The 27,118-nt window shown below is 48.5% G+C and overlaps 1 protein-coding gene across 5 annotated transcripts in view; it reads right to left on the bottom strand.

The window, feature by feature from the left end:
• Nucleotides 1-27,118, bottom strand: part of LOC126526693 (nuclear distribution protein nudE-like 1) — a 463,503-nt gene that overhangs the window by 363,456 nt on the left and 72,929 nt on the right. For all 5 annotated transcript variants that reach the window (XM_050174557.3, XM_055068353.2, XM_050174556.3 and 2 more), the window contains exons 2-3: nucleotides 24,117-24,286; nucleotides 2,906-3,059 (exon numbers count right to left, since the gene is read on the bottom strand). In XM_050174557.3, the coding sequence (XP_050030514.1) occupies nucleotides 2,906-3,059; nucleotides 24,117-24,208 (246 nt within the window). In that variant the 5' untranslated portion in view covers nucleotides 24,209-24,286. The remainder of the gene's footprint in view (nucleotides 1-2,905; nucleotides 3,060-24,116; nucleotides 24,287-27,118) is intronic.

Here is a 27,118-nt window from a genome sequence, read left to right as displayed (position 1 = left end):
CGAGAAATTGAGGTAAATGCATGACGCGATTTGAGACCCCCCAGCGACATTCCGGTAGTAGCCCGATGACGAAAGCACTCCTCATAATTTGTGTTACTAATACTCAACTACTCGTATTAAAAATATATTTTCATTCGATTATAAGACGGAAAAAAATGCTACTTGTCTACGTCTATTCGATTCTAAGAAAAAATAACATTTTGACGTTACCCTTCAGTAATATGGGTGTTCTCGCTCGACTCTGCGCGCTCGACTCTGCGCCGCGCACTCTTTGGAGTTTCAGTAGTTTGGTTATCGCGTCGTGCTGTGAAGGTTCTGCTGGCTCGCGAAACTTTCATTTGGAACAAGCAGCGAGAATGCCACGTCCATGTGATGTCCTGGGAAGCCCTCGTTGCTTTCCCGCTTCGAAGACCCGCTGTCGAGGCCACCGTCGTAGTATGCAACGACGCCATCAGCGCGAGCCCTCAGCAGCAGGTCGCGCTCGTCAGTGCTCAAATCGCTGAAGTTGAGCCCACCATCGCGAGCCAATCTGTCGGTGTCAGGGTCCATTGCGACGAGCATCGAAGTTTGCGTCATAGAATGAAGTACCAGCTTATGGGCGTCTTGCGCTGGAGTTTGAGGTATAGTAGCGGCGCCTGGTGGCGGTGCGAGAAAAGACATCTGGGTCGTACCAGCTTGGGTCGTATTGAGCCCTGGCTGTGGCGAAGCACGTTCCTAGGCCGAGTTTTGCGTCGATTCGCACTTTTTTATGCCCTGTTGTGAGTGCGAAAAGGCTCGTCGCTTCTCACAGACCACGCCGACCACGCTGCGAGCTCGCCGCAGCCTATAGTTTGACGAAAACGGACTCTCCGTGTGCCATGGGACGTAATGCTGGGAGCAGAAGGAATCGGTGATGCCGATCCGGAGAGACCTAGCCCAGCCTCGAAAAGGCGTCACCGTCAGTACTTCTGCGTCGTGGGCTGCCATGAACAAGAAGGCCTGAATCCCAACATCAGATTCTACCGTTTTCCTTCAAGGCCTCACGAAGTGGAGCGTCGGGTACTCTGCATAGCTGCAGTTCGTCGCGCTGAGTAAGCGAAACTTCGTGCCATGCTGGCTGCTTTGCCTATCTTGAAGCTTGCTTGATTATCTGCGTTCGAAATTTCGGTCTTTTGCACCTACAGTCCCGACAGCAGACCGACATAGCAGCAGGCATGGCTGGTGATTCACGATTCGAGACCCGGCCACAGCGACAATTAACAATTCGACCAATGTGAAGTGGTGAAGTGTGTGCAAATGAGCACAAATGGTCGGGCTCATTCGATGACAATTCACTACTCCACTACGAGCAGCACAGGTTAAGAGAGTTAAATGCGCTCATCCTTGATCTCAAGCCAGCACGTTGAGGCAGCGTAGCAAGGCAGTATTGATTGCAGCACATCGATGTTCGAGCGCTGTCATTAAAAGCTACATCAAGCGAGCAGCGCACAAGCTCGCGCTACAGCGCGATTCGCACGTATGCGCGAGCTCATATCCATTGCATCAGTTTAGCGGCATGCAGTCAACGAAAATTGCAGGAGGCCCGCCGTTTGGCGGCATGTCGAAAGACTGCTGCCGTCGCGGCGCGTACGATCGTGCGCTCGAGCAGTTCGTACATCGCGGCGCGTACCATCGTGTGCTCAAGCAGTTCCGTACACATGATGTCTGCTTATCGCTGCTGTGGATTCATTTATAGCACGCATTTCCTTGCGTTTGTGCGCGTGAATCTAGCAGCTAGCATGAAAACCTTACCTGTAGTTCCACTTCGTACGCGACTCGCTTCACTTGCGATTGACACCGGGCTAAAACTTCGCCGCCTAATTCTTGAACGGCGTACACGTATTCGGAACTGCATAATTTCTTGCCTTTACGCAGTGTGCCACCCCTGAAAAAATCTTCGGCGCCCGATATACGCAGCCGGCCGTGCTACAACACAACCGAAAGTGGCGGGTCCATATTGTAAACGTGCTTTCTGAAGGCAGACGATCGAGCTTGGTACGACCCATTTTAAGAAAGAGGGCGCTTTTTAGCACCTTTCTCGCAGCGCCCCCTGGGCAATGCAAGAGCCCCACGGTCGCGCGTTTCTCCTTCCGCTAGCCACCATACTCCCGCGTTTGCTCTGCTGTCGGCTCTGTCTTGGCTCTGTTTCTGGCCGCGCGTTTGCGTTTTGCGCAGAAAAGCCGTAGCGCCGTCTGCGGACGCCGTTCTACTCACCGATGGCGCAACGTCACTATGAGACCATGATGTCATACTCCTCGATCGGAGGGCGGGCGATTTGAACTGCGCTAGAGGTACGCAGACGCTTCAGAACGCATTTTCTCTTAAAATAAGTCTCTCCTTGGCACGAAACAAGCGTTTCGAGGTTTCTGGGATGGTATTTCAACAGTCCATGTTGACTTAATAGTAACCTTTAATGTCCCTTTAAAAACCGCTGTTGTGCGGCTGCTCAGGTCACTCTCTCTCAAGAAGTCGTGTTAGACTGATGTACTTTCTCAAACAGTCATGTTAGACTGATATAAATACTGTAAATCAACCCATATTCTTCGTTCTCGATGAGAAGCTGTCCTTCCCTTCATCAACGTCCTCAGCGTGGATAAGTCGGACGACGGTAAGGGCCAGCTACCTTCTAATTCATGCCCGACTCCAATCTTGAACACGGATCACGAGCGATGGGATTGAGCCCTCAAACCTGACAGTGTGTGTGTGCGCGTGTGAGCGCGCATGTGAATGTGCGTGCGTGTAGATATATATGTGTGTGTATGTTTTGAGCGTGTGTGAGTGCACGTGCTATACTTGCCATGCTATGAGGGTGCCCTAGACTCCAAGTAACTGAATTCTCAAAGTTTCAAAGTTATAAAGCCAGCAGAGTGATGATGCCACCCCCCACCTGCAGTCCCTCGTTGTCAACCTGCAGCCGTGTGATCATCGCCCTGAGCTCCCGGTTGGAGGCCTCGTACTGCTTCAGCTGGGTCTCGAGCTCTGCCTCCAGGTCTCGGCTGCTGGCCTGGAACTCTTCCAATTCCAGCTGGGCCTCTCGCCACCTGCACATGCACGGATTGGTCAAGGGCCACCTGACATGAGGAATGCTGCCAACACAGCTAAATGCCCTATAAGCCACAAGGCATGCAAAAAGGAAATAAAAACGAAGCCCTTTACTAGCTCCCTGCTACATCATCAATTTTGATAGCTGCTCAGGCCTAGTCAAGTGGATGAGGATAGCAATAGGGGCTTGTTGGTATGGCATATCTTATTTTGTTATAATACAAGCTTGACACAGACAACAGAAGGCACATCTGACCCACACAGCGCTACTTTCAACAACAGATTTATTTCTCGTTCTCGTCGCTATATATACACCCTCGACCCGTCATACAGCACGTGTAACATTTTTGGAAAAATAAAAAAAATACATATATAAACTGGGAACCACATGTAGGCAGTTTCTTGACTCACATATTCACAGACATGTACACGTTCAACGCGAACAAAGATAATTCAGCTCTTTTGAAAATAATGAAATGGAAGGTTTACTGATGCATGCGTCGTCAATGTTGATATGTGTCTGGCTTCTATTATCAAGCGCGTCATTTCACACCTGCTTCTACTCATGATGACTGTTTCTTTAAATCTTGGTTTGCACTTGCATCTGTGGCAATGGATGGCAAGAAAGCTGTCAGTGGCCAAGTTGTTAACTTTGTTACTGTGTTCTCGTAGCCGGTCATTTATGCATCTGCCTGTTTGACCGATGTAGGTTCGTCCGCACCCGAGGGGAATACGGTATACCACACCGGCAATGCAATCAATGAATTTGTTTTTATGTTCTTTTTCGCATGCGCTACGTGGGATTCTTTCTCGCCTTGTGTTTTTACAGAGGCTGACCAATTTATTAGGTGCCAAAAATACAACGTTGATGCCGCTCCTTCCAGCAATCTTCTTTATTCTACGGGAGAACCCGTGTATGTAGGGGATTACGGCAACCTTTCTTTTGTTCATGTCAGTGCTCAAAACGTGCACCTGCTCCGAACTGCTTTGCTGCGCCTTCTTAAGCAGTCCTTCTGCGACTGACACAAGCACGTGGCTCGGGTAACCAGCGCAGCTTAAACACGAGGCTTGCCGTTCGAAGCTATCGGGCATTCGGTGTTGGCATGACTTTTTCAGTGCTTCGCTGAAACACATCTTCGCGATTCCCCTCTTCACAAGCTTTGTATGCGCGGAATGAAATGGTAAAAGTGGCTTACTTGCCCTAGGTTCGTAACAACAGCAGGTTTCCTTATCGGTGAGCACAAACTTGATGTCAAGGAATCTAATCCTCCCATCACATGGCATTTCAAAAGCCCTTCTAGTGGATTTAGACAGTCACGAATAGCTGTAAAAACAGGAGCATATTCATTAGTAAAACAAGCGGATGAACAGTCAATAAGAACTAAACTGTCATGCAATTGCTATATGCAACTGCTACATGTTGGGTGATAACGCAACTGCAATGCAAAGTTTGTATCAATGCTACGCGGTGCGCATGTAAAATCGCGTGTCAAATGCCACGATATGATGCTGACAACGACGATTAATTAGCATTCCCTATGAAACGGGATGGTGACAGTCACCAGGGCTGCTTCAAATAATCAGCTATGCCTTCATATTTTTTATTACATCAATATCTATACATCTCCATAATCTTCTTTTTCTCTCTCAAGACATCTCTATCTAGCTGCAACTGCTACATGGCATGCCATCTGGTGTAATAATATGCAATTGCAATAGAAAGGGCACGCCTATAGATGCTATACAGCGCATATCTCACATTGCAAGGCAACTGACACGACACGATGCTAATGATGGTGATGATGACGATTTATCGGCATTCCCTTTGAAACACGGCGGTGACAGTCCCCTAGCAAGCTAGATTTAATCAGGTACACAATACATATCTTTGCTAGCATTCTTGTATACATCTCCTTAAACTTTTTTTTTCCTCAAGCCTTCTTTAACTGCCTTGTAACCTGTGCATCTGCTAAATGGTGTTCTCCCAGGTGTAATAATATTCAACTGCAATACAAAATGTGCATGTATGGACACTATGTGATGCACATGTCCCATTGCCTGTCTCCTCGCACGCTAGGATGTGTTTATATGGCATTTTTCCACTGCGTGCTAGCAAGCGCTGGCATGGCTTAGTGGTAGAGTAGCTGACTCCCAAGCAGCAGGCCCGGGTTCAATCTCGGAGAGAACTGGTTATTTTTTTTCTCATTCCCGGCAAGAGGTGCTATGGATCAAGGCAGAAAGCTGGGCTAGTTGGTGTGTCATCATTAATTAAAGGACTAGCGCAAATAACAGGGACATAGACAGAGAAGACAACAGGACGAGCGCTAAACATCAACTGAGGTTTTACTGCGAGAGAAGGTACATATACATTTCGGTGGCGCATGCACACACAGGGTTAAAAACAGTACAGGCACAATCTAATCAAAATGTGGCAAACTATTCTGTAAGTACATTTTTTTCTTTTTTGGACAAGGCAAGTGATGTCGCGCTAACACAGTTATCACCTTCCCTGTCAATGTGATACGCCTTGCAAATCTCACTCCCCCACCCTGTGCCTCCCCTACCAAGCACACAGGTGGTATCAAACGCAGGCACGCACCCGCACCGCTTACAATGCATGGCCAAATGGCCGCCCCCCCCCCCCCCCCTCCCGCTAATGAATCTACCAGCGTTCGGTGCTCTCGTAGACGTTCATTTAGGCAGCGGCCAGACTGCCCCACGAAGCATCTACCGCAAGAGAGAGGTATGCGGTATACGATCCCAACAATGCAGGGTACAAACTTGTATTCATGTTTTATGGCGCAGACCGGTTTTTTCTTTTCGTTTACGGCTTTGCACATGCGCACCAGCTTTTCGGGGGCAGTGAAGATCACGTCCACGCCGCACTTCTCTCCAACTTTTCTCAGCGGGTGCGATAGCTTGTGCACATACAGTATAGCTGTACGCTTCAGCTTCTTGCAGCCTTTTTCCGCTGCCACGCCAGGGCGTCCACCTGCCCTGATTTCTTTCAGGAGGCATTCCGCCACAGCCGTCACGATATCTTTCGGAAAACCGGCGTTTTGCAACCGGAGCACTTGCTTCTGCAAACTAACCTCAATTTTATGGTGGCAAGACTTTTCGAGAGCACCACGCAGGCAATTTTTTCCAATGCCCATCTTAACCAATGTTGAGTGAGCCGAATTATATGCTAAAATTTCCTTTTTTGTGCGTGGCTGGCATGACCAGCAGATGTGCCCTGTGCCAAAGTACAAACACAGCTCGAGGAATTGGAGACACCCATTCATTGGCACTTCATGCGTGAACCTTAGTTTGCCAGAACAATCACCGAAAACCTCTAAAACACTTTTTACACCTGTGGTTTGTCGCTCTCGTTGTCAACATTCACAAACAATAAAATCATCGACATATCTAAAACACCTCACAACACGTTTTTCTTCTTTCATGCATGCTGCCACACACTTGTCAAATTGGCCTAACAATATTTCGCTATGTATTGGAGCTATGCAGGAGCCCATGCAAATACCATCTTTTTGCACGAACAACTTGTCGTTAAAACAAATGTAGGTGGAAGAGAGGTAGCACTCAACTAATGCTACAAAGTCATTTACGGAAACCCCGCTACTATATTGGAACTGGACAGCCCCCCAGCTTTCAATGGAACTGGACAGCCCCCCAGCTTTCAATCCGCTCTTTTACTGCATCTAACAACTCTGTTTGGGGAATGGAATAAAAGAGCTCCTCAATATCAACTGAAAAAACAAAATGGGCTCATGAAGCACCATCTTGCTCACCCAAAAATTTAACCACATCCTTTGATTTGCTCACACGAAAAGGATCTTCTATGTCTATTTGGCTAAGATGCTATTGTAGGTATTTTGATACCAGACCTTGCCAGGCTTCTTTCTCGGATACAATTTCTCTGAGAGGCATGCCTTTGTGGGTTTTTGCAGAAAAAGATATACGTTCAGCCCCGGCATATTCGCAGCTTTTACAGACTTGTGTAGCCCTGTCAAATTGATCTGTTCACACAGTTTTAATGCCTCGGCTTTCACTTTCCTGCCAGATCTTTCCAAGGGAACAAAATTCTTTTCAATAGCCTGCTTAGCCTTTTCATGATACATCGTTTTGGGCAACAGGACGAAACCACCCTCCTTATCAGCAGTCAGCAAAGAGAGATTATTCTTCCTGAGGTAACGAATTGTTTTGCTCACCGCTAGCGTCGCCCCAAGTAAGCACGGCTTTCTACTTGACAGGCAGTCAACACCTTCAGAAATACATCTAGCTTTCTCTTCCGCCTCTGCACATTGCCCAACTTTCCTAACCATGATAACGAGTCCGAGCGGTGTCTCGTTAACCTCCTTAGAAAATTTAGGCCCGCAGCTCAAAACCCTTTGAACTTTAGCTGGGAGACCACATTCCGCTAAACACAACACTTTTTTCTTCTTATGAACATCTTGGGAATTCTAATTTGCTTTTTTCCAAGCACACAAAGATGGCAGGCCAAAAAACCACAGAAACTCTGTAACATTAGCTGCCTCCCTAGCCCAAGTCCTCATCAAGGCGTCACAGGTTACCTAGCAGCTTGTCCTGGTCGCTGCATGCACATGTAGGCACGAGTGGAAATACCGGATGTGTCTCCAGAGTTCGGCACGGAAGATCTTGGCGATTCTTCTAGTATGTCGCACGGACGCTTGGCAGGGATGGAACAAGGCTTGCACATCAGGCGGTACCAGTCCATTCTTCAGGGCGAAGGATAGCATTCTTGCCCGATAGGTAGTTACTGCTATTAGGTTCACATAGTAACTGAGGGATCTCGACACATAAAAGAAGGAAGCACAGGGCCGATGTACGAGAAATCAAAGCAATCAAGGCAGAAAGCTGGGCTAGTTGGTGTGTCATCATTAATCAAAAGACTAGCGCAAATAACAGGGACACAGACAGAGAAGATGACAGGACGAGCGCTAAACATCAACTGAGGTTTTACTACAAGAGAAGGTACATATTGCCGCCAGCATTGCGAGAAGAAACAGACAGTCGACACATCCCAACTGCGTTTCAATGAGCCGCCACACCACGAGCGTCAAGCAAAGCACCGCAAGGCAACGCTGGGCCGGTGCTGACAGACCGGTGGCTCGTGCGCGAGAATCGGATGATTGGCACACGACAGGAGGCGACGAAGAGAAGAACGACGTTCCAAGAAGCTAAGCTCGAGGGACGTTTTTGTTGTTGTTGAGTATTCAACCGCTTTTGTTGACGGGCACAGGTTCGCCCAGAATAAATTAAGTTTTCGTAGAAACGGTTGTCATAACTGTTGGTTACATGTCTGATGGAGGTGCGGGGTATGATTCCCACCCCCACACGCATCAGGGAACATAGCCCGGATCCCTGAAGTTTGGAGCCAACGAAACTGACACCTGTCCACCAACGCATGAGCCGCCGCATACAAGGTGAGGCCCCCGAGTTTGGTCCTCTCGCCGATTCACCAAGGGCAGCGGTGGCAGTCAGCCTAGGTACCAGTGCGATGGCTACTCAAGTAACCCCTCTGCACGTCGTCGTTGACTCACCCCGGATGCCAGAATCCTTTCACGGAGACACATTCGAGGATGCCGAGGACTGGCTCGAAAACTTCAAGCGTGTCACCAGGTGTAACGGCTGGGACGAGACAAAGAAACTCCGGTATGTGTACTTCGCGCTGGAGGAATCTGCACGCACGTGGTTTCAAAACCATGAAGCGTCATTATCATCGTGGAACGACTTCCGACGAGAGCTGCTTGCTACGTACCCGAGCACGGACCGCAGAGAGCGGGCAGAAGCCGCTCTTCAGGCGAGGAAGCAGCGGAACAACGAAAGTGTGACTATGTACATGAAGACACGACCCACCTCTTCCGCCGAGCCGACCCAAACATGGCTGAGGACAAGAAATTGCGGCACCTAATGCGCGGTGTGAAACAGGAACTCTTTGCCGGCCTGGTTCGTAATCCGCCCCGCACTGTAGCCGAATTTCGATCAGAGGCGACGACGATGGAGAAGACGCTGCAGCAGCATGCGAGGCAGTACAACAGAGATGTAAGCGTCGCATCATTTGACGTTGGGTCAGGAGCACTCCCCAACAACATGGACATCCTATGCGAAATGGTGAGGTCTGTCGTAAGGGAAGAGCTGCAGAAACTGCAGCTGGCCCAAAGCCCTCCTAGGGTGTCCTCACTTGCTGATGTCATACACGAAGAAGTGTGGCAAGTAATTTGCGAGCCAGAGCCTCAGGTACGGCCCCGCGCACAGCCAGAGTGTCAGCCGCGGATATCGTACGCCCAAGCTTTACGTCAGGACCTAGGACGCACCAATTTTGGATGAACGGCCGCATTACCCCAGGTACTTCCTCGCAATGAGCCGCCCATGCCAGAAGGAAATCCACGTAAAAGCGATGTATGGCGCACTGCAGACCGGCGTCCCCTCTGCTACCACTGTGGAGAGGCTGGTCACCTATACCGGAAATGCCAGTATCGCCGAGTAGGACTGCGTGGCTTCTCTGTGAACGCGCCTTGCCCTCGAAACGGTGAGCGGCCCTATGAAATTGAAGCTTTTTTATCTACGCGCCAAACTATTCGGAACCCCCAGCTACATGAACCTCGATCGGCAGCGCCTATGCATCATAGGTCGTGCAGTCCGCGACCCTCCTCCATTTCACCGAGGCGTCGGTCACTAAGTCCGCGACGGGAAAACTAGAGCCAGCGACCTGTGGAGGCAAGGCCGCTGACGCCCGGAACACCGAAGGCCCGCCATCGCCAATCCGACAAGACGACAGCAGTGACGAAACGACAAACAAGTGCAGCGATGACGCCGTTACTTCCGAGTTGAGCGTCATCATCGACGACTTTGAAGTGACTGCGTTGATAGACACTGGTGCGGACTATTCAGTTATTAGCAGTGTACTCGCCAGAAAATTGAAAAAGGTATTGACCCATTGGACCGGATCTCCAATACATACAGCGGGGGTACACTTAGTCAACCCTGTAGGAATGTGCACCGCAAGAATCGGAATTAGAGGCTTTACATACGTCAGCAGCTTTAATGTTCTCTCTGAGTGTTCCCGTGATCTGATACTGGGCATGGACTTTTTGCAAACGAATGGCGCAATTATCGACTTGCAAAACTCACGCGTGTTGTTTTCCACAGAAAGTGCTTTTACCATTTTTGATACAGAAGAGCCACATATTTCCTCCCTCCGTATTGTGGATGAACACATGACGGTGCCGGCACGGTGCAGTGTGACTGTCGTTGTAAGGAGCGATGTATTTCGTGACTATGAGGGACTTGCAGACGAAAATATCGGGCTTCTACTGGAAAAGCAAATATGCGTGGTGTTAGGAATGCCCGTACGGGGTGACAACGTGCCAGCTATTTCAGCCCGCTGCACGTGTTCCTATCCAACCGGACGGGGTGCACTTCAGAGAACTGTGAATAAACCAGCAGCCACGTGGCGCGGGGTCAACTCAGGAATGTGGTACCGGCCGCGCCACCCGGAAAGAAGCAGAGTTCTACGAAGCTCCTCTGACGTCGGCTCCGGACCTTTACACCTGTGTGTGTGTGCGGCACTGAAACCTGTGCAACACATGTTTGTGAGCCCTCCTCCAAAAGGGCGGGTCATCTACAACGTAGAACGGTGACGTCGAACGATGACTGGACAAACGTTTCCGTTCGCTTGGAAGCAAGGGGGGGGGGGGGGGGGGGGCAGTGCTTATAAGCAGCGTTTGTTGGCTGCCAGTGTGTGCTCGTCGTAGTGAGCTGTGTGCTCATTGTCGTGCTAGAAATGTACTAGTGAGCTGCGTGCTCGTTGTCGCGCTCGAAATGTACTAGTGAGCTGTGTGCTCGTAAGCTGTTGGCTGTATGCGTCGTCTTGCGGGCTCCATTTGGAAGTCACGCTAGACTGTCAATGTATATCTTGTTTTAAATGTAAATCCTGCAAATGAATCCTGCTCGCCTAGCCCTATCGTCCCAAGGTCCTCCCGACAACTACGACGGCTCCAATCTCGATAACTGAATGGCAGCGGTGAGATCGGCCTACGGCTCCTAGATCGGCCTACAGCTTCTAGATCGGCCTACGACTCTGAGACAGCAATGGCAGCTGACGGACGTTGACACATGGTGACCGACCGGTATCCTGATCAAGTTGGAGGCAACTTGGGATTGACCACCTCTTGCAACTGACTGGGCACGGCGGAGAAGGACTGGTGATATGGTGCTACTTCTGGCTGGTTTGGTTGGTTTTGGCTGTAAGATTTACCAGGCTTCAATTTCTCCGTGTTTTTGGATTTGATTCGCTGGAATCTTTTACTTGTATTTTGATTTGCGTGGGTATCGCAACAAGTATTGTGTGACAGCAGAGCCAAAGCTTAATGTAGCGACCATGGTCCTAATTTGTTTGACGAGAGCTGACCTGTTGTAGTTGTGTGAGGAGATCGAGGTAGACATAGAGGAGGACTTGAAGGAATCAGAGATTCGTAAAATCATTCTAGAAAGTAACAATGATTTGAAATTCATAGAACAAATGGGCAAACGAATTCCAAGTAAAAAACGGTAACAGGAAGCAATTAGGCAAGAACCGGAAAAAGCTAGGCAAGAACTAAAAAGTATTTCTGAGGAAGAAGGCCTAACAGAAGTAACGAGGCAGTACATTGATGCATTGAACGAAGAGATTCAAGGTTTAGAGAAGGCAATCGAACTAAGTCAACAGCGGCTGGAAAAATCTGTAGGCTGGACGCAGCGAAAGTGGGAGGAAGTAGACAGTAGATTTCAGTCAAAAGCCGAGAGAAGTAGTAGTACCTGTGAGAGTAGCAGCACGTTCACAGGTGAACTCGAAGTGCTAGCAGCTAACGATGCCTTAGTGGCAACAGAGGCTGTTAAAGGCCAGAGTGAGAGCGACAAGGTGCTGTGCCAACAGAGGACTGTAGAGACAGCTAAGCCAGCTGCGAACAAATTGGCACAGTTACCGAGCGTGTGCGTCGCATCTCATGGTATTGAGGTCGTTAGCGAGGTACAGAATACTGCAGACTTGACAGACGCGAGCACCCATGTCGAGTCAGATCTCCGCGCCGAAGAGAAGTGCCAGCTGGACGATGCAGTTGAGAGTAGTTCTCGGGATGGCGAGCTCCGTAGCTCACGAGAGAACAACTGCATTGTTCAGGGATCGGTGCGACTCTCCGCCAGTCTAGGTAGCCAAGAGAGGAATGACTTAGTTAAGGATCATTCAGACTGTGTGCGTAAGAGACCGATCCGGGCCAACGAGATGTGTAACGGCCAGCACGAGGCACGAGATCACGGTGAAAAGGCAGGGTGCGGAGAAAGGAAAGGTGCGGTCGTCATGGACGATACTGACGCATCCTAAATGTTCGAGCAGCAGGTCAAAAAGAGACCGAGAAACATGTTCTGCACGGACGCGGACAAAGGGCACGGGGCAGTTAAATTCCTTGTCATTCCGTCGTTCTTTTCGAAGCTCAGCGTGTAGTACAAAGAAGCGCAAGGTGGCCAGACGAGACCAGGTGGGGAGTAGCAACGCGGTTAAACGAGTTCGTGATGAAAACGGGGCGCCAGGACGCAAATTGGCAGGGGACTGCAACGTCTTGGGGCAGCTGATAGTGAGTCAGCCCTTTTGTTGTTCCCCGGTAGCCAGAGTAGCTTTCGGGCCGCGACCACCTCGGGTACGGCTCAAAGTATGAGTCAGTCGTAAGCAATCGAGAACGGGAGGCCAAGAGAGCTTCCGTGGAAGTAAAGCATGTTTTATTTTTGAGCACTCGGATAATTTTCGCGATTTAAGTTTCTTTCAATATGTAAGGTATGAGCTCTATTTATGTCTTGTTTGAGAAGCTCAAGATTTTAAAGACTCATTTTAAGTAAACACATAGAATCGCGAGGTGTTAATTGTTAAGTAGATAGGCTTTCTTGTTTTTTGTGAGTGAGTAACCTGAGTGTCAAGGTTATCGTGGAGAGGCTTATGGTAATGCACGTGTGTATTAGTTAACCTTCTTTTTTTATGTGTTTTTTTTTTTTATTTTCTAAGGTTAAGCGCGTAGATTTTCAGTAAGTGCATGATTTCCACTGAGAAGCATTCTTAGTTCCATTAGCGCGCGTCCTGTGTGGACGGAAGAAAGCAGATTGTTAATGACTGGGTTGCTCATGTGTGTTAAGGGCAGCAGTTTTCTGACTTCTTTTAGTGAGCGTGCGTAGAACTAGTCGTTAGAAGACACATTTGTTTAAAGGTTCCTCTGTGTTGCGTAAGTTACGCAAGTTTGGTTGTTCGCTTAAGGAACATGTCCTGTAGGGGCTAAAGGAACAAATGCGAGTCAGCGGGATGAAAACTTTGTATGATGCAAGCACGTGTTTGGAATAGGGACCACAAAGCAAGCGCGATTGTATTTACGTACCTATGGAGTTGGCCACACTGTTCAGTGGCAACAGTACGTGAGATAAGTACGCCACTGCGATAGGATAAGAACAGGCTGCTCGTGAAGTTAGGCTGCTTAAGATATGTTCGGGTATTGGTGGTTGAGAAGCATTCGGTTTAGTTCTACGTAAACCTTTGCTCTTATGCAGTGCGACGGTCAGGTTTGGTCAAACTCAGGGGGAACGTGAACGCTCGCTTTGGCGGCACAAAATTTTAAGGCAAAATTTGGAATTCCCAGTTGAGTGACTTGCATTGAAATTGTGATAGGAGGCCTGGTGGATTAACAGCTGATTCCGGGCGTTTGAACGCTGAGCAGCATTGTGTTGCCAAGTTGACTCTTCTGTGCCAGTTGTTGCGAGATGGTTGAAGGCATTCCAAGTACGCAGGGGGTGCAGAGAGCAAAGCCATCGTCTTGCTCGCCAGCCATTCTCTTCCTGCCCAGCGGTTGCCAGCACTGGCCAGGCGAGATTTTCCGGGCCATGGAGGAGCTGTTAGGAATGGCCGTACGGGGTGACAACGTGCCAGCTATTTCAGCCCGCTGCACGTGTTCCTATCCAACCGGACGGGGTGCACTTCAGAGAACTGCGAATAAACCGGCAGCCACGTGGCGCAGGGTCAGCTCAGGAATGTGGTACCCGGCCGCTCCACCCGGGAAGAAACAGTTCTACGAAGCCCCTCTGACGTCGGCTCCGGACCTTTACACCTGTGTGTGCGTGCGGCACTGAAACCTGTGCAACACGTGTTTGTGAGCCCTCCTCCAAAAGGGCGAGTCACCTACGGTGACGTCGAACGATGACTGGACGAACGTTTCCGTTCGCTTGGAATCAAGGGGGGGGGACAAGTGCTTATAAGCAGCGTTTGTAGGCTGCGAGTGTGTGCTTGTCGTAGTGAGCTGCGTGCTCGTTGTCGTGCTCGAAATGTACTAGTGAGCTGTGTGCTCGTAAGCTGTTGGCTGTATGCGTTGTCTTGTGGGCTCCATTTGGGAGTCACGCTAGACTGTCGACGTATGTGTTGTTTTAAATGTAAATCCTGCAAATAAATCCTGTTCACCGAGTTCCTCTCTACGACCGTCAACTCCTTCAAATGGTGGCAGCAGCGAGATCGTCCAACTCCTGCATCTGTTTGACAGCGGTGGGATCGTCCGACGACTTTAATAGTGGCAAGAGGCCTAGTTCACCTGCGTAACGGATGTGGGGACGTCCTATTGACTAACTTTGGCAATGAGGCACAGCACGTGGCGAAGGGAACAGCCATAGCATCTCTTCATGACTATGCACAACTTGCGGATGTGTCAACCCTCGATGCAGCATCACCAGCTTCTGTCACTTTAGACCGTGTCCTTACCTCTATCAACATTGACCGAGAGCTGTCAGCACAACAAAGAGATAAGATTGTGAACTTGGTCACAGAGTTTGCAGATTCCTTTTCGACTTCATCGAAAGTTCGTCGTACTCCTGTCGCAAAACACCGCATTGTGGTCAAGGAACCTGCAAGACTAGTGCACCAACACCCGTACCGAGTGGCTCCCAACGAAAAAGAAGCAATAAGAAGTCAAGTACAGGAAATGCTCAAGGACAATGTAATACAGCCATCCAATAGCCTGTGCGCATCTCCGGTAGTCCTGGTCAAAAAGAAGGATAACACTCTACGATTTTGTGTTGATTACAGGAAACAACCTCGTCACGAAGCGGGATGCTTATCCACTCCCACGCATTGACGACAGCTTGGACAAACTACGCAATGCTTACTTCTTATCCTCTTTGGATCTCAAAAGCGGATACTGGCAGATAGAAGTGGACAAGCGAGATCACGAAAAAATGACATTTGTGACACCGGATGGTCTATACGAGTTTAAGGTGCTTCCATTTGGTGTTCAGCACCTGCCACATTCCAGCGGATGATGGACACTGTTCTCTCTGGACTGAAATGGCAGTCGTGCCTCGTCTACCTTGATGATACGGTGGTCTTCTCCACTACATTCGAGCAGCACGTGCAGCAACTGAGAGCAGTTCTGGATGCTATTCACACGGCGGGATTGACCATAAAACCCGAAAAATGACACTTCGGCTTTCGCGAGCTCCGCTTTCTTGGTCACATTGTCAGTGCTGAAGGCGTCCGCCCCGATCCTGAGATCACTGCAGTAGAAATGTTTCCGAAGCCAAGAGAAAAAAGCTATTAGACGTTTCCTAGGACTGTGTGCCTACTACAGGCGTTCCGTAGAAAATTTTTCTAAAATTGCTGAACCACTCATGCAACTGACAAAAGAAGATGTCCCTTTTGTGTGGGAGAAAGAACAAGAAGACTCCTCCGAGCTACGACGGCATTTGCAGAGTCCTCCTATACTTGCCCATTTTGATGAAAATGCCGAAACGGACATCTACACCGACGTAACCAACAGTTATGAGAACCGTTTCTACGAAAACTAATTTATTCTGGGCGAACCTGTGCCCGTCAACAAAAACCGACTGAATACTCAACAACAACAAAAACGTACCTCGAGCTTCGCTTCTTGGAATGTCGTTCTTCTCTTCGTCGCCTCCTGTCGCGTGCCAATCATCCGATTCTCACGCACGAGCCGCCGGTCTGTCAGCACCGGCCCACCGTTGCCTTGCGGTGCTTTGCTTGATGCTCGTGGTGTGGCGGCTCTTTGAAACGCAGTTGGGATGTGTCGATCGTCTGTTTCTTCTCGCAATGCTGGCGGCAATATATTGACCAACGCGGTGGTGCATGCGCACACAGGGTTAAAACAGTTCACTTGGGGCAATGCTAGCAGTGAGCAAAACAATTCGTTACCTCAGGAAGAATAATCTCTCTTTGCTGACTGCTGATAAGGAGGGTGGTTTCGTCGTGTTGCCCAAAACGATGTATCATGAAAAGGCTAAGCAGGCTATTGAAAAGAATTTTATTCCCTTGGAAAAATCTGGCAGGAAAGTAAAAGCAGAGGCATTAAAACTGTGTGAACAGATCAATTTGACAGGACTACACAAGTCTGTAAAAGCTGCGAATATGCCGGGGCTGAACGTATATCTTTTTCTGCAAAAACCCACAAAGAAGGCATGCCTCTCAGAGCAATTGTATCCGAGAAAAAAGCCTGGCAAGGTCTGGTATCAAAATACCTACAAAAGCATCTTAGCCAAATAGGCATCCTTTTCGTGTAAGCAACTCAAAGGATGTGATTAAATTTTTGGGTGAGCAAGCTGGTGCTTCACGAGCCAATTTTGCTTTTTCAGTTGATATTGAGGAGCTCTTTTATTCCATTCCCCAAACAGAGTTGTTAGATGCAGTAAAAGAGCGGATTGAAAGCTGGGGGGCTGTCCAGTTCCAATATAGTAGCGGGGTTTCTGTAAATGACTTTGTAGCATTAGTTGAGTGCTACCTCTCTTCCACCTACATTTGTGTTAACGACAAGTTGTTCGTGCAAAAAGATGGTATTTGCATAAACTCCTGCATAGCTCCCATACTTAGCGAAATATTTTTAGGCCAATTTGACAAACGCGTGGCAGCGTGCATGAAAAAGGAAAAATGTGTTGTGAGGTGTTTTAGATATGTTGATTTTATTGTGTTTGTGAATGTTGACAACGAGAGCGACAAACCACAGGTGGTAAAAAGTGTTTCAGGGATTTTCAGTGATTGTTCTGGCAAACTAAGGCTCACGCATGAAGTGCCTGATGAACGGGTGTCTCCAATTCCTCGAGCTGTGCTTGTACTTTGGCACAGGGCACATCTGCTGGTTGTACCAGCCACGCACGAAAAAGGCAATTTCAGCATATAATTCGGCTCACTCAAAATTGGTTAAGAGGGGTGTGGTATAGTGTCTCCCCCTGCCAGATCTCCGTGTTATCATACATTTATGTTTCGTAGTAGTCTAGCCAGATGGCACACCTCCCTTCTGTCATGTGACGAGCTTGGACCCAATCAGGAGGTGTCATCTGGCGTGTGAAGTCCTTTTTGGTAATAAACGGCCGCGAGCTGGCCCAGTCCTTTGTCCGGTTTTCATCTGGAGCAGTTGGCTCCGCGTCTCCCTCTCTGCGTCAGGCGGTCGCCGCGCGCACGCTGGTCGCGGGCCCCCGCTTGCCTGCCGCTGCCGACACATCTTATGGCGACGAGGGTGGGACTCCCGCTGCGGTTCCGACCGAAGCCCCGGGAAACCAACGAGCTTCGTACGTGAAGCGACCCTTCCTGTGTCTGCACGGCATGCAAACATCGCCGACGCACTTGGCGTCATGAGGCTTCCGAGCCTAGGCCTTCTCGCCCCCCTTGTTCTTCCTTGCCCCATTCCTGCTGCGAGCTCCGGCTTGTCTTCTGCACTGCCTCCTGCACGCTACCCGGCATGGCTTCTTTTAAGGCGAACCTTCCCATTTTTCTTGAATTGCCCGGGCCACCATTAATTCCATGGTATCGATGGAAAAAAAATTTTCAGGCCCACCTCGAAGCGGCCGGTGGAGGCGACTGGACGGACGCGCGACGAGCGTCCGTGCTCATCAGCGCTCTCGGGCGTGAGGGACAACGAAAGTACTTTGCAGACGAGGAGCAGGAAGCAGCAAGGCAGTCGACCGGCGCGGCGTCAACGTCAAGTGATGCGGTCCCGCCAGCGTTAGAACTCCAGAAACTCTTGCAGCGGCTTGACCGGCTCTTCGCCGCGTCAACAAATGTTCTGGCAGAGAGGCACGAATTCACCAGTCGAAGGCAGTTCGAGGGAGAAGGATTCCTGGAATTTGTGACCACACTGATGGAGAAGGCGGTACAGTGCAACTTCGGCACAACCTACAATGAGCGCGTCCGAGACCAAATAATACATGGGGTAGCGAACACCAGCGTTCGCGAAAAGTTAGCTCATGGCGAAACCCTGTCCCTGGACAAGGCAGAAGAAATTGGACACTCTTCAGAAGCCTTGCATCGAGCGAACCGCGCGTTCGGCTCTAAAAATGTACGAAGAATCGAGGCATCTCAACTTGGCGTTCCGTCGACGGGCCAAGATGACAGACTTCTTCCGGGAAGCTGCCAAGATGGCCGACTTAGTCCGGCAGGCCATGAAGATGCCAGACTTCTTCCGAGAAGCCGCCCAGAGGGCCGACTTTTTCTGAGAAACCGCCAAGATGGTCGACATTTCGCACATGGCTCGTCCGGGAACCGTGGTGCATGCGATCGGTGTGGCAGCAGGAACAATATCGTGTCTTACAGGAATTGTCCAGCAAGAAATCGGCGATGCAACGCCTGCCACACGTTGGGCCATTTCGCTTCGGTATGTCGAAAGACCTGAACAGCGGTGCAACACGTCTCTTCAGCAGAGACGCTGTCTTCAACTTCTGCAGGGCAGCCGTCCGCGTCTGTCTTGACGGTAAGTGCTTTTGATACTAAATAAGATTTGGAAGTTCCGGTCGTAGTTAACAGCGTCTCTATGCGACTGCTGGTGGATACGGGAGCGTCTGTGTCATTCATGACGACCGAAGATTTTAGAAATCACTTTGGTCGACAGCACAGGCTGTCACAAACAGTGGACTTGAGAAATTTCTCCAAGCAACGCATCGACATTCAAGGCCTGTTTCAAGCCACTGTCCAGTTTTTCCAAAGGTCATGCTCCGTCACGTTCCACGTAACGACTACAGGAACGTCACTGCTGGGTTTAGACGCCATCCAACGCTTGGGCATACAGATCGACGGTACGTCGCTAACATGTCGTCTACCATCGCTTCCTTGAGTACAGAGCCCCACAGCTGTGCCTCCGGGTTTTGATCACTTCTTCAGTGACGAGTTGGGTCTCGTCAACAACTTTGTGCACCGAATTCATCAGCAGCAAGATGCGAAACCAGTATCTTCAAGGTTGCGCCAACTACCCCTGGCTCTCTGTGACCAGGTGACAAATGAATTGCGACGTCTCGAGGACTGCGACGTCATCGAGCGCGTCGAGGCTTCTGAGTGGGTGTCTCCACTCGTGGTGGTGCGCAAGAAGGATGGAACCATGCGGCTCTGTGTAGATCTATGGGAACAGGACAGTCTTGTGCCTCAAGTTCAAGAAAGGGTCTTGCAGAAACAGTGACAGACTAAACAGTACGTAGACAAACATAGAGGTGCTCAGGCAACTCGTGTCAAGGTGGGAGACACCGTCAGAATTAGATTTAATAGGAAAGGATTTTTTAAGTACAGTAAATCTCGTACAGTTAAGGCCCAAATAGGACCATCTACTTTTCTACTCAGTGATGGGAAGACGTGGCATGTGTCTAAGTTAACCCCTAGTGATAAAGGATTCAGCAGATAGTACATTGTGTACAAGTGATGGAGACTTTTGTACTCATATTCAAACTTGGATAGTCATTCTGATGACTCGTCTGTAGTGACATCGTCTTCTCATAGTTATAAGCATCAGCTAAGTAGTTTATCTGACTGTATCACTTCCGAGTTTACACAGTCACACAGTCAGCAGTCGTCTCTGATTCCGTGGGGGAACCAGTAGCCTCCCAGGACTTGTTGGGACGTCGAGGGGAGCTTCCTGGGCAACCCTCTCCAGCTTTGAGCGACACCCACATTCAATTGTCCAACCAGGGGGAGGAAAATAATAGTGGGACGACTGGGTCTTCGAAGTCGACCGATACGCGTCGCAACCCCCAAAGTTCTTCTGAAGTACGCACACGTCCTCATCGTGACAGAAAATGGCCTCCGTGGCTCAATGATTATGTTTCTTGAATGTGGAGCGTATTGCAGTCTTCAAAATGCCACGGCTAGGGGCCTCGCTGTGACATTTAGGAGACAGTTCACATGTTTCGTTAACGCAGGTATTAGATGTCTTCGTTTGATGCGGTGCAATGAGCCTTGTGCCCGTGTTCGTTGTCGGATTTTGTATTGAGTGACTGCCTGTGTTATGGTGCCCCATGATTGGTACGCGTGTGTGAACTTGGGTGGGGACGGACTGAATTTGTTGTGGACTTAAGTGCGTGCCTTGTGTGCGACTGGTGCGCGCGTGTGTGAATGTGGGAGGGAATGAACTGAGTTTGTCTTTGGACTTAATTGCGCGTCTTGTGTGCGCGTTTCACTGTATGCTTACTTTTTTTCCAGGGGGGGGGGGATGATGTGGTATAGTGTCTCCCCCTGCCAGATCTCCGTGTTATCATACATTTATGTTTCGTAGTAGTCTAGCTAGATGGCGCACCCCCCTTCTGTCATGTGACGAGCTTGGACCCAATCAGGAGGTGCCACCTGGCGTGTGAAGTCCTTTTTGGTAATAAACGGCCGCGAGCCGGCCCAGTCCTTTGTCCGGTTTTCATCAGGAGCAGTTGGCTCCGCGTCTCCCTCTCTGCGTCGGCGCTCGCCGCGCGTTCTCTGGGCGCCGGGCCCCCGCTTGCCTACCGCTGCCGACACAACAAGGGGCATTGCAAAAAATTGCATGCGTGGTGCTCTCGAAAAGTCTTGCCACCATAAAATTGAGGTTAGTTTGCAGATGCAAGTGCTCCGGTTGCAGAACACTGGTTTTCCGAAAGATATCGGGACGGCTGTGGCGGAATGCCTCCTGAAAGAAATCAGGGCAGGTGGACACCCTGGCATGGCAGCGGAAAAAGGCTGCAAGAAGCTGAAGCGTACAGCTATACTGTATGTGCACAAGCTATCGCACCCGCTGAGAAAAGTTGGAGAGAAGTGCGGCGTGGACGTGATGTTCACTGCCCCCGAAAAGCTGGTGCGCATGTGCAAAGTGGTAAACGAAAAGAAAAAACCGGTCTGCACCATAAAACATGAATGCAAGTTTGTACCCTGCATTGTTGGGGTCGTATACCGCATACCTCTCTCTTGCGGTAGATGCTACATGGGGCAGTCTGGCCACTGCCTAAATGAACGGCTACGAGAGCACCGAACGCTGGTAGATTCATCAGCGGAGGGCGGCCATTTGGCCAAGCATTGTAAGCGGTGCAGGTGCGTGCCTGCGTTTGATACCACGTGTGTGCTTGGTAGGGGAGGCACAGGGTGGGGGCGCGAGATTTGCAAGGCATATCACTTTGACAGGGAAGGTGATAACTGTGTCAGCACGACATCACTTGCCTTGTCAAAAAAAAAAAGAACGTACTTACAGAATAGTTTGCCACATTTTGATTAGATTGTGCCTGTACTGTTTTAACCCTGTGTGTGCATGCACCACCGAAATGTATATATGTACCTTCTCTCGCAGTAAAACCTCAGATGATGTTTAGCGCTCGTCCTGTCGTCTTCTCTGTCTGTGTCCCTGTTATTTGCGCTAGTCCTTTAATTAATGAAGCTGCTATGGACACTGGCAGTGGTGGACACCATTACCAATCAAATTGGCTATTGGAATGAACCCATAACAGCTTACACTGTAAAAGTGCTCTTGAAGAGATGTGTTCTGCAATTATATTCCCTCACCTTGAGCTCATGATCTGTTCATCTGTATGTGAAGGGGACCCCAAAAAATACTGAGCTGTCTCCAAAAGAAAAAAAGGCTTTCACGTAGGACAAAAACCTCTCCCTGTGATGTCTAATTACACCTGTCTCATGCTAGCTGATTCCAACTTGCACCTTAGTTCCCTTCAATATAACCTCCAACAGAGCCAATACATTTGTCCCACTGCTCGAAGCAACACTGAAGCTCCTCAAGCTTAATGCTGTCGAGTGCTCCCCTGCGAAGCTGTGTTCACTTGCTCCACTTCCTTCATTTTTGAACTTTCTTCCTTGAAAAAAAAAAAAAAAAAGAGAGAGAGCACAGGCAGCTTGGTCCATCCTGATAGGCTAATTACCCCATCATAGCGAAAGCAATTGGAGCTGCAGTGCTGCCATGATGGGGAAACCAGTTCCCCGCATTATTCCTGTCTTATTCTTCCTTAATTGCCTTAATAATTCCAAGTAAAATTGGTAATTGACCAATTGGTAATTGAAGTGAAATGTGCAGGTGGAGCAAATTCCTGCTGCACAATTCCACAAATACCAAAGAAGAAAAAAAATTAAGCAATCACCGTCTTCCCACGAGCACTCTTCTCGCATTATTTCAGTCTTGGTGAAGAAGTCGTCTTCAACTGGCTCGAAACTTGCTTCAGCTTACAAAACAGAGCAACAGCTTACCTCACCCGTGACATCTTCAAAAGGAGATTCCGGTAACTTTTGACAAGATTTTTCAAATCCTAGTACAAAATCAAGAAAATGTTCTTGCTTTTTTTGTCCTCCGTGAGCAGGCGGGTAACAAACATCATAGCAATGCATCTCGTTCTCAACCTCAAAATCTACTCGTGAGAAAACGACACTGACAACTGCAAGTGCACTCCCAATGTGGTCTTCACATCACTGTTTTCCATCTGCTTTTGTTCTGGCACACACGGTTCTGCAACAGTGCGCAAGTGGCACACCAAAAAAAAAAAAAGACATTCCATAAACATACGACGTATGGCAGAAACATGCAAAGTGGTGGCCTTGCAGTACAGTGCAACTATTTGAATGGAGAATCATTGTGGTAGCAGCCAACAAAGTCCGGCATCCACCCTCCGATCTGCGGACGTGCACTCTGCTTGGTGCAAGCACACGCACAAACGGGCATGTTCCACAATGTGCTAAATACCCAAATTGAGCAAACCCAGAGAGATGAGCAAAAATGCTTCCAGAATTATAGAACAAATGGCGCAACTACCTCAAAGTTTGCCAAATGTGTACATTACTGCACACATCTGACTGGACAGAGTGGAGAACATACTGCTGTCATTGGCAATGAAAGGATGGATGGTAATGGTAATTTTTAAACTGAAATTTAACAAGCAAAGTCCCTGAGACACTTGAGAAAGCAACTTAATAAAGATATATAAACACCCCAATCCTCCTATTCATTCTTCTTCCAGGGCTTAGGTAATAGAAAACTTGGCACTTTGGCTTTCTTTTTTTTTGTTGCCAGGCTCTATTTTACTTGTACATATAGGTTTATGCAGCAAACAGTTACTAGTTCGTGTTCTTTGCCAAATTGCTTATAGAATATGTTTAATTATGCAACATCTTGAACTACTTTTACTTTTTGGTAAAGGCATTTTCTGTTGTTCTTTGTCGAGGTATTTATGTTGATTTTTCTAGAGTGCATCAAAATTTATATTCCTCATTGAGTTTTCTTATTTTGTAATGATGCTATTGTGCTGCCCTCGCTGCTGCCCGACTATTGAGGACCAAGTCCGGTGCACACCTTCAGTCCCTGGTTATCTCTTGGTTTCTTTTGCAGCACATTTGTGTTCCAACAATTACTTGTAAAGAAAACGCCAACAATTACTTGTAAAGAAAAGGGGAAGTGAAATGAACAAACTGAACCTAAAAGAAAATTCGTTTTCGAAGAATACCCTATAAGTGTAGAATGCTTGCCTCTTATGCCTTTAATTTGAGTGTGTGAGCACAGAAGGGATGCGCCATGCAATTTTCTACCTTCTGTAATTCTAGATACACTTAAACGAGTAACTTAATGTCTGCATAATTTTTACAAACTTGCATTTGTGCCCACAAGCAGTTTATGGCCATGGGTTCTGTACTGCACTTCTGCCTCGACTTCACCACCCAAGAGAACAAAGCTAGGCTCAAGTGTGTATTCCTAAATGACGATGTGGCTCCAGCAAAAAAAAAAAAGACAGTCATGAACCACAACAACAGGCACACTCACTTGGCCTCGTACTGGACAGCTTGCTCTCGATAGAAGGCTGCCTCATCCTGCAGGCTCTTGAATGTTGGCTCTGTGTCCCCTTCCACTGCCATGGTGGTGGTGGTGGCAGCAGGACAACCCAGCAGCAGACGATGAGAGTCAGAGCCCTGCCCTAGTCTCCATGGCTTCTCCTACAAGGCGCACAGACCCTAGCTAAGTTATATCAAATTAAATTCTGTGGCTTTACGCGCCAAAACCACTGCACGGTTAGGGGCTGTGGCTGTTTTGGCTTGTTGGTTCATCATTATTAAAAATCATAGTGCGGAAAAACAGACAGAACAAAAGAGAGCACTCATCTGCCATCTTTTCTGTACCTCTGTGTTCTGCACTACGATTTGTCATTATGGTTAAGAGGCACAACCATAGTGGGAGACTTGAGATTAACCTCTATGTGCACCCAAGTGTGTAAGCACACGAGTGTTCCTGCATTCCACTGGAGTAGTGCAGCGGCCACCATGGCCACGATTGAACCCGTGACCTCAAGCTCAGCAGCAGTGCAACTTCCCAGAAAATCAACGCATCACATTGGGCGCACGTCATCATCGTTATGCTCATAGGTACTTTTTCGTCTGAGCGAGGGAAGACTGGGACTATAGGCACGAAGGCCTGACAGAGGTTCCATACCCCACGGTTACAACAGCGGATAAAATCAGTACAAATGAATACACATATAACGTACATACAAACAAATGCCATCAAAACTGTACAAAACCGAGCTACCAGGTTTATTCACTCTTCATACTCATACTACGTTAGCATATCATCTCTAAAATTGCAATCAGGTTTGTGTGATCTTCCTGCTCGCCGTCACGTTGCCAGTCTTGTTACTTAAATGATATTGTGCGACAAAAAAACGACACAGACGTGAGAGAAGACGACACACCAAGCGCCAACTTTCAACTAAGTTTATTGTGCCACTGCATCGGTTTTATACATGGCAGGCAACGTAGATCGCGCATGCGCTTACAAGGAAATGAAGTGCGAATCCATGTAACATGGTTACGAGTCATGTGAGGCCGTGTCCAAGAAACTTAATTCTTTTTCTGTGAGAGCCAGAGACGGGAAGCTAACACACGTGTCACCCAATTTCGCAATCATCTGCGCTTCAGATATTTCACGGATGAGCTGCGTGCTGCCACGGGAAACAATCGTGCATTGATCCTCAAGAGGCTTGCATCCATGATCACGACAGTGGATCGCCAAGAAACCACCAGAGCCATTTTTTACATTGTTGCTGTGTTCGCGGAGCCGATCATTGAGGCAACGCCCAGTTTGTACGATATATTTCTTCCCACATGAAAGCGGGAGGTTGTACACCACCCGGTGGACACACTCGACAAACTTTTTGCGGTGATGCTTTCTGCAGTTATCAGAAGGGATGGCATTTGGATCCTTCAGCCTGCAAAGCTTGCCGAGCTTGCTGGGGGCCGAAAAAACAACTCTTACGTTCGCCCTTTGGGCAATCTTTTTCAAGTTGTGGGATAACCCGTGCATGTAAGGTATGACACTTACTTTAAGGCGTGTGCCGGGAGGGGCATCGGCAACTGACTTCTGCGTACTGGATCGCGCTTCTCTTAAAATGCGTTCCGCGACAGACACTAGCACCACCCTAGGATATCCAGCCAAGGACAAGCGTAAAGTTTGCGTTTCAAAGCTTACGTCCACAACATGACAGCAAGACTTGCTAAGGGCATTCTTGAAGCACAAACTGATAATGGCCCGCTTAACAAGCTTAGAATGTGCGGACGCATACGGCAGAAGTGGCTTGTTGGCTCGCGGCTCATACGACCAACACGTGTGGTTGTCCTGAAAGTTCAGGCGAAGATCAAGAAAACGAAGAGACCTATCTACCGGCATCTCATGAGTGGTTTGAAGGGGGACTAAGCACTTCCGAAACGTTTCTAATGCTTTCTTAGCTTCCAGAATGAAGGCATCAGAAGAGCAGTCAATGAAAATTTAAAGTTCGCTGTGTGCAATTCCTGCCAATAAAGAAGGTGGTTTTGCTGTGTTACCTGCTGAAGACTTTAATGCCAAGGCTCTAGAAGCCATCATTGCCACGTTTAACTGTCATAGGGAAGTGTCGCTGGCCAAGGTAAAGGCAGTGGCAAAGCGCATGTGCAAAAGACTTAATCTGCAAAAATTAACCAAGGCCTTCGAAAACAGCAAGCGAGATCATCTGCAAGTTTTCTTCAGTGCCAAAACGGATAAACCCGGTGTTCCGTTACGGGTTATTGTGTCGGAAATTGATACTTGGCAAAAGCCGTTGGGGGTGTTTTTACAACAAAAGTTGGGCCTTCTGCCTGTCAGCGACCCCTTCCTCGTTAAGAGCTCAGATACTGCGATTGAGTTTTTGAAGTCACATTCTGACCATGGTCTTCAGGCATTTTCTATTGATGCAAAGGATCTTTATTACTCCTTGCCGCATAGAAGCGTACTATCCTGTGTTGAGCAATGTATTGATAAGTATGGTGCTGTTTCCTTCCAGAATGAGGCCGGCATGTCTTGCAGTCAATTTTTAGAACTTTTACAGATTTATCTTAATTCCACCTTTATCACTTGGGATAACCAATGTTATTTGCAGAAGAGCGGAGTTTGTATTGGCTCTTGCATTGCTCCCATTCTTAGTGACTTGTTTTTATCCTGGTTAGACTGACATTTCTTCACAAGTGCAAGGCGCTGCAGTTTTTAAAACATTTAGATACGTTGATGACTTTTTAATTTTTATTGACTGCTCTTCTTATGCCTTCATTCTGGAAGCTAAGAAAGTGTTAGAAACGTTTCAGAAGTGCTTAGTCCCCCTTCAAACCACTCATGAGGTGCCGGTAGATAAGTCTCTTCGTTTTCTTGATCTTCACCTGAACTTTCAGGACAACCACACGTGTCGGTCGTATGAGCCGCGAGCCAACAAGCCACTTCTTCCGTATGCGTCCGCACATTCTAAGCTTGTTAAGCGGGCCATTATC

Source organism: Dermacentor andersoni, chromosome 8 (assembly GCF_023375885.2).
Source record: "Dermacentor andersoni chromosome 8, qqDerAnde1_hic_scaffold, whole genome shotgun sequence".
Taxonomy (NCBI): domain Eukaryota; kingdom Metazoa; phylum Arthropoda; class Arachnida; order Ixodida; family Ixodidae; genus Dermacentor; species Dermacentor andersoni.
This window is presented reverse-complemented; position numbering and strand designations above follow the sequence as displayed.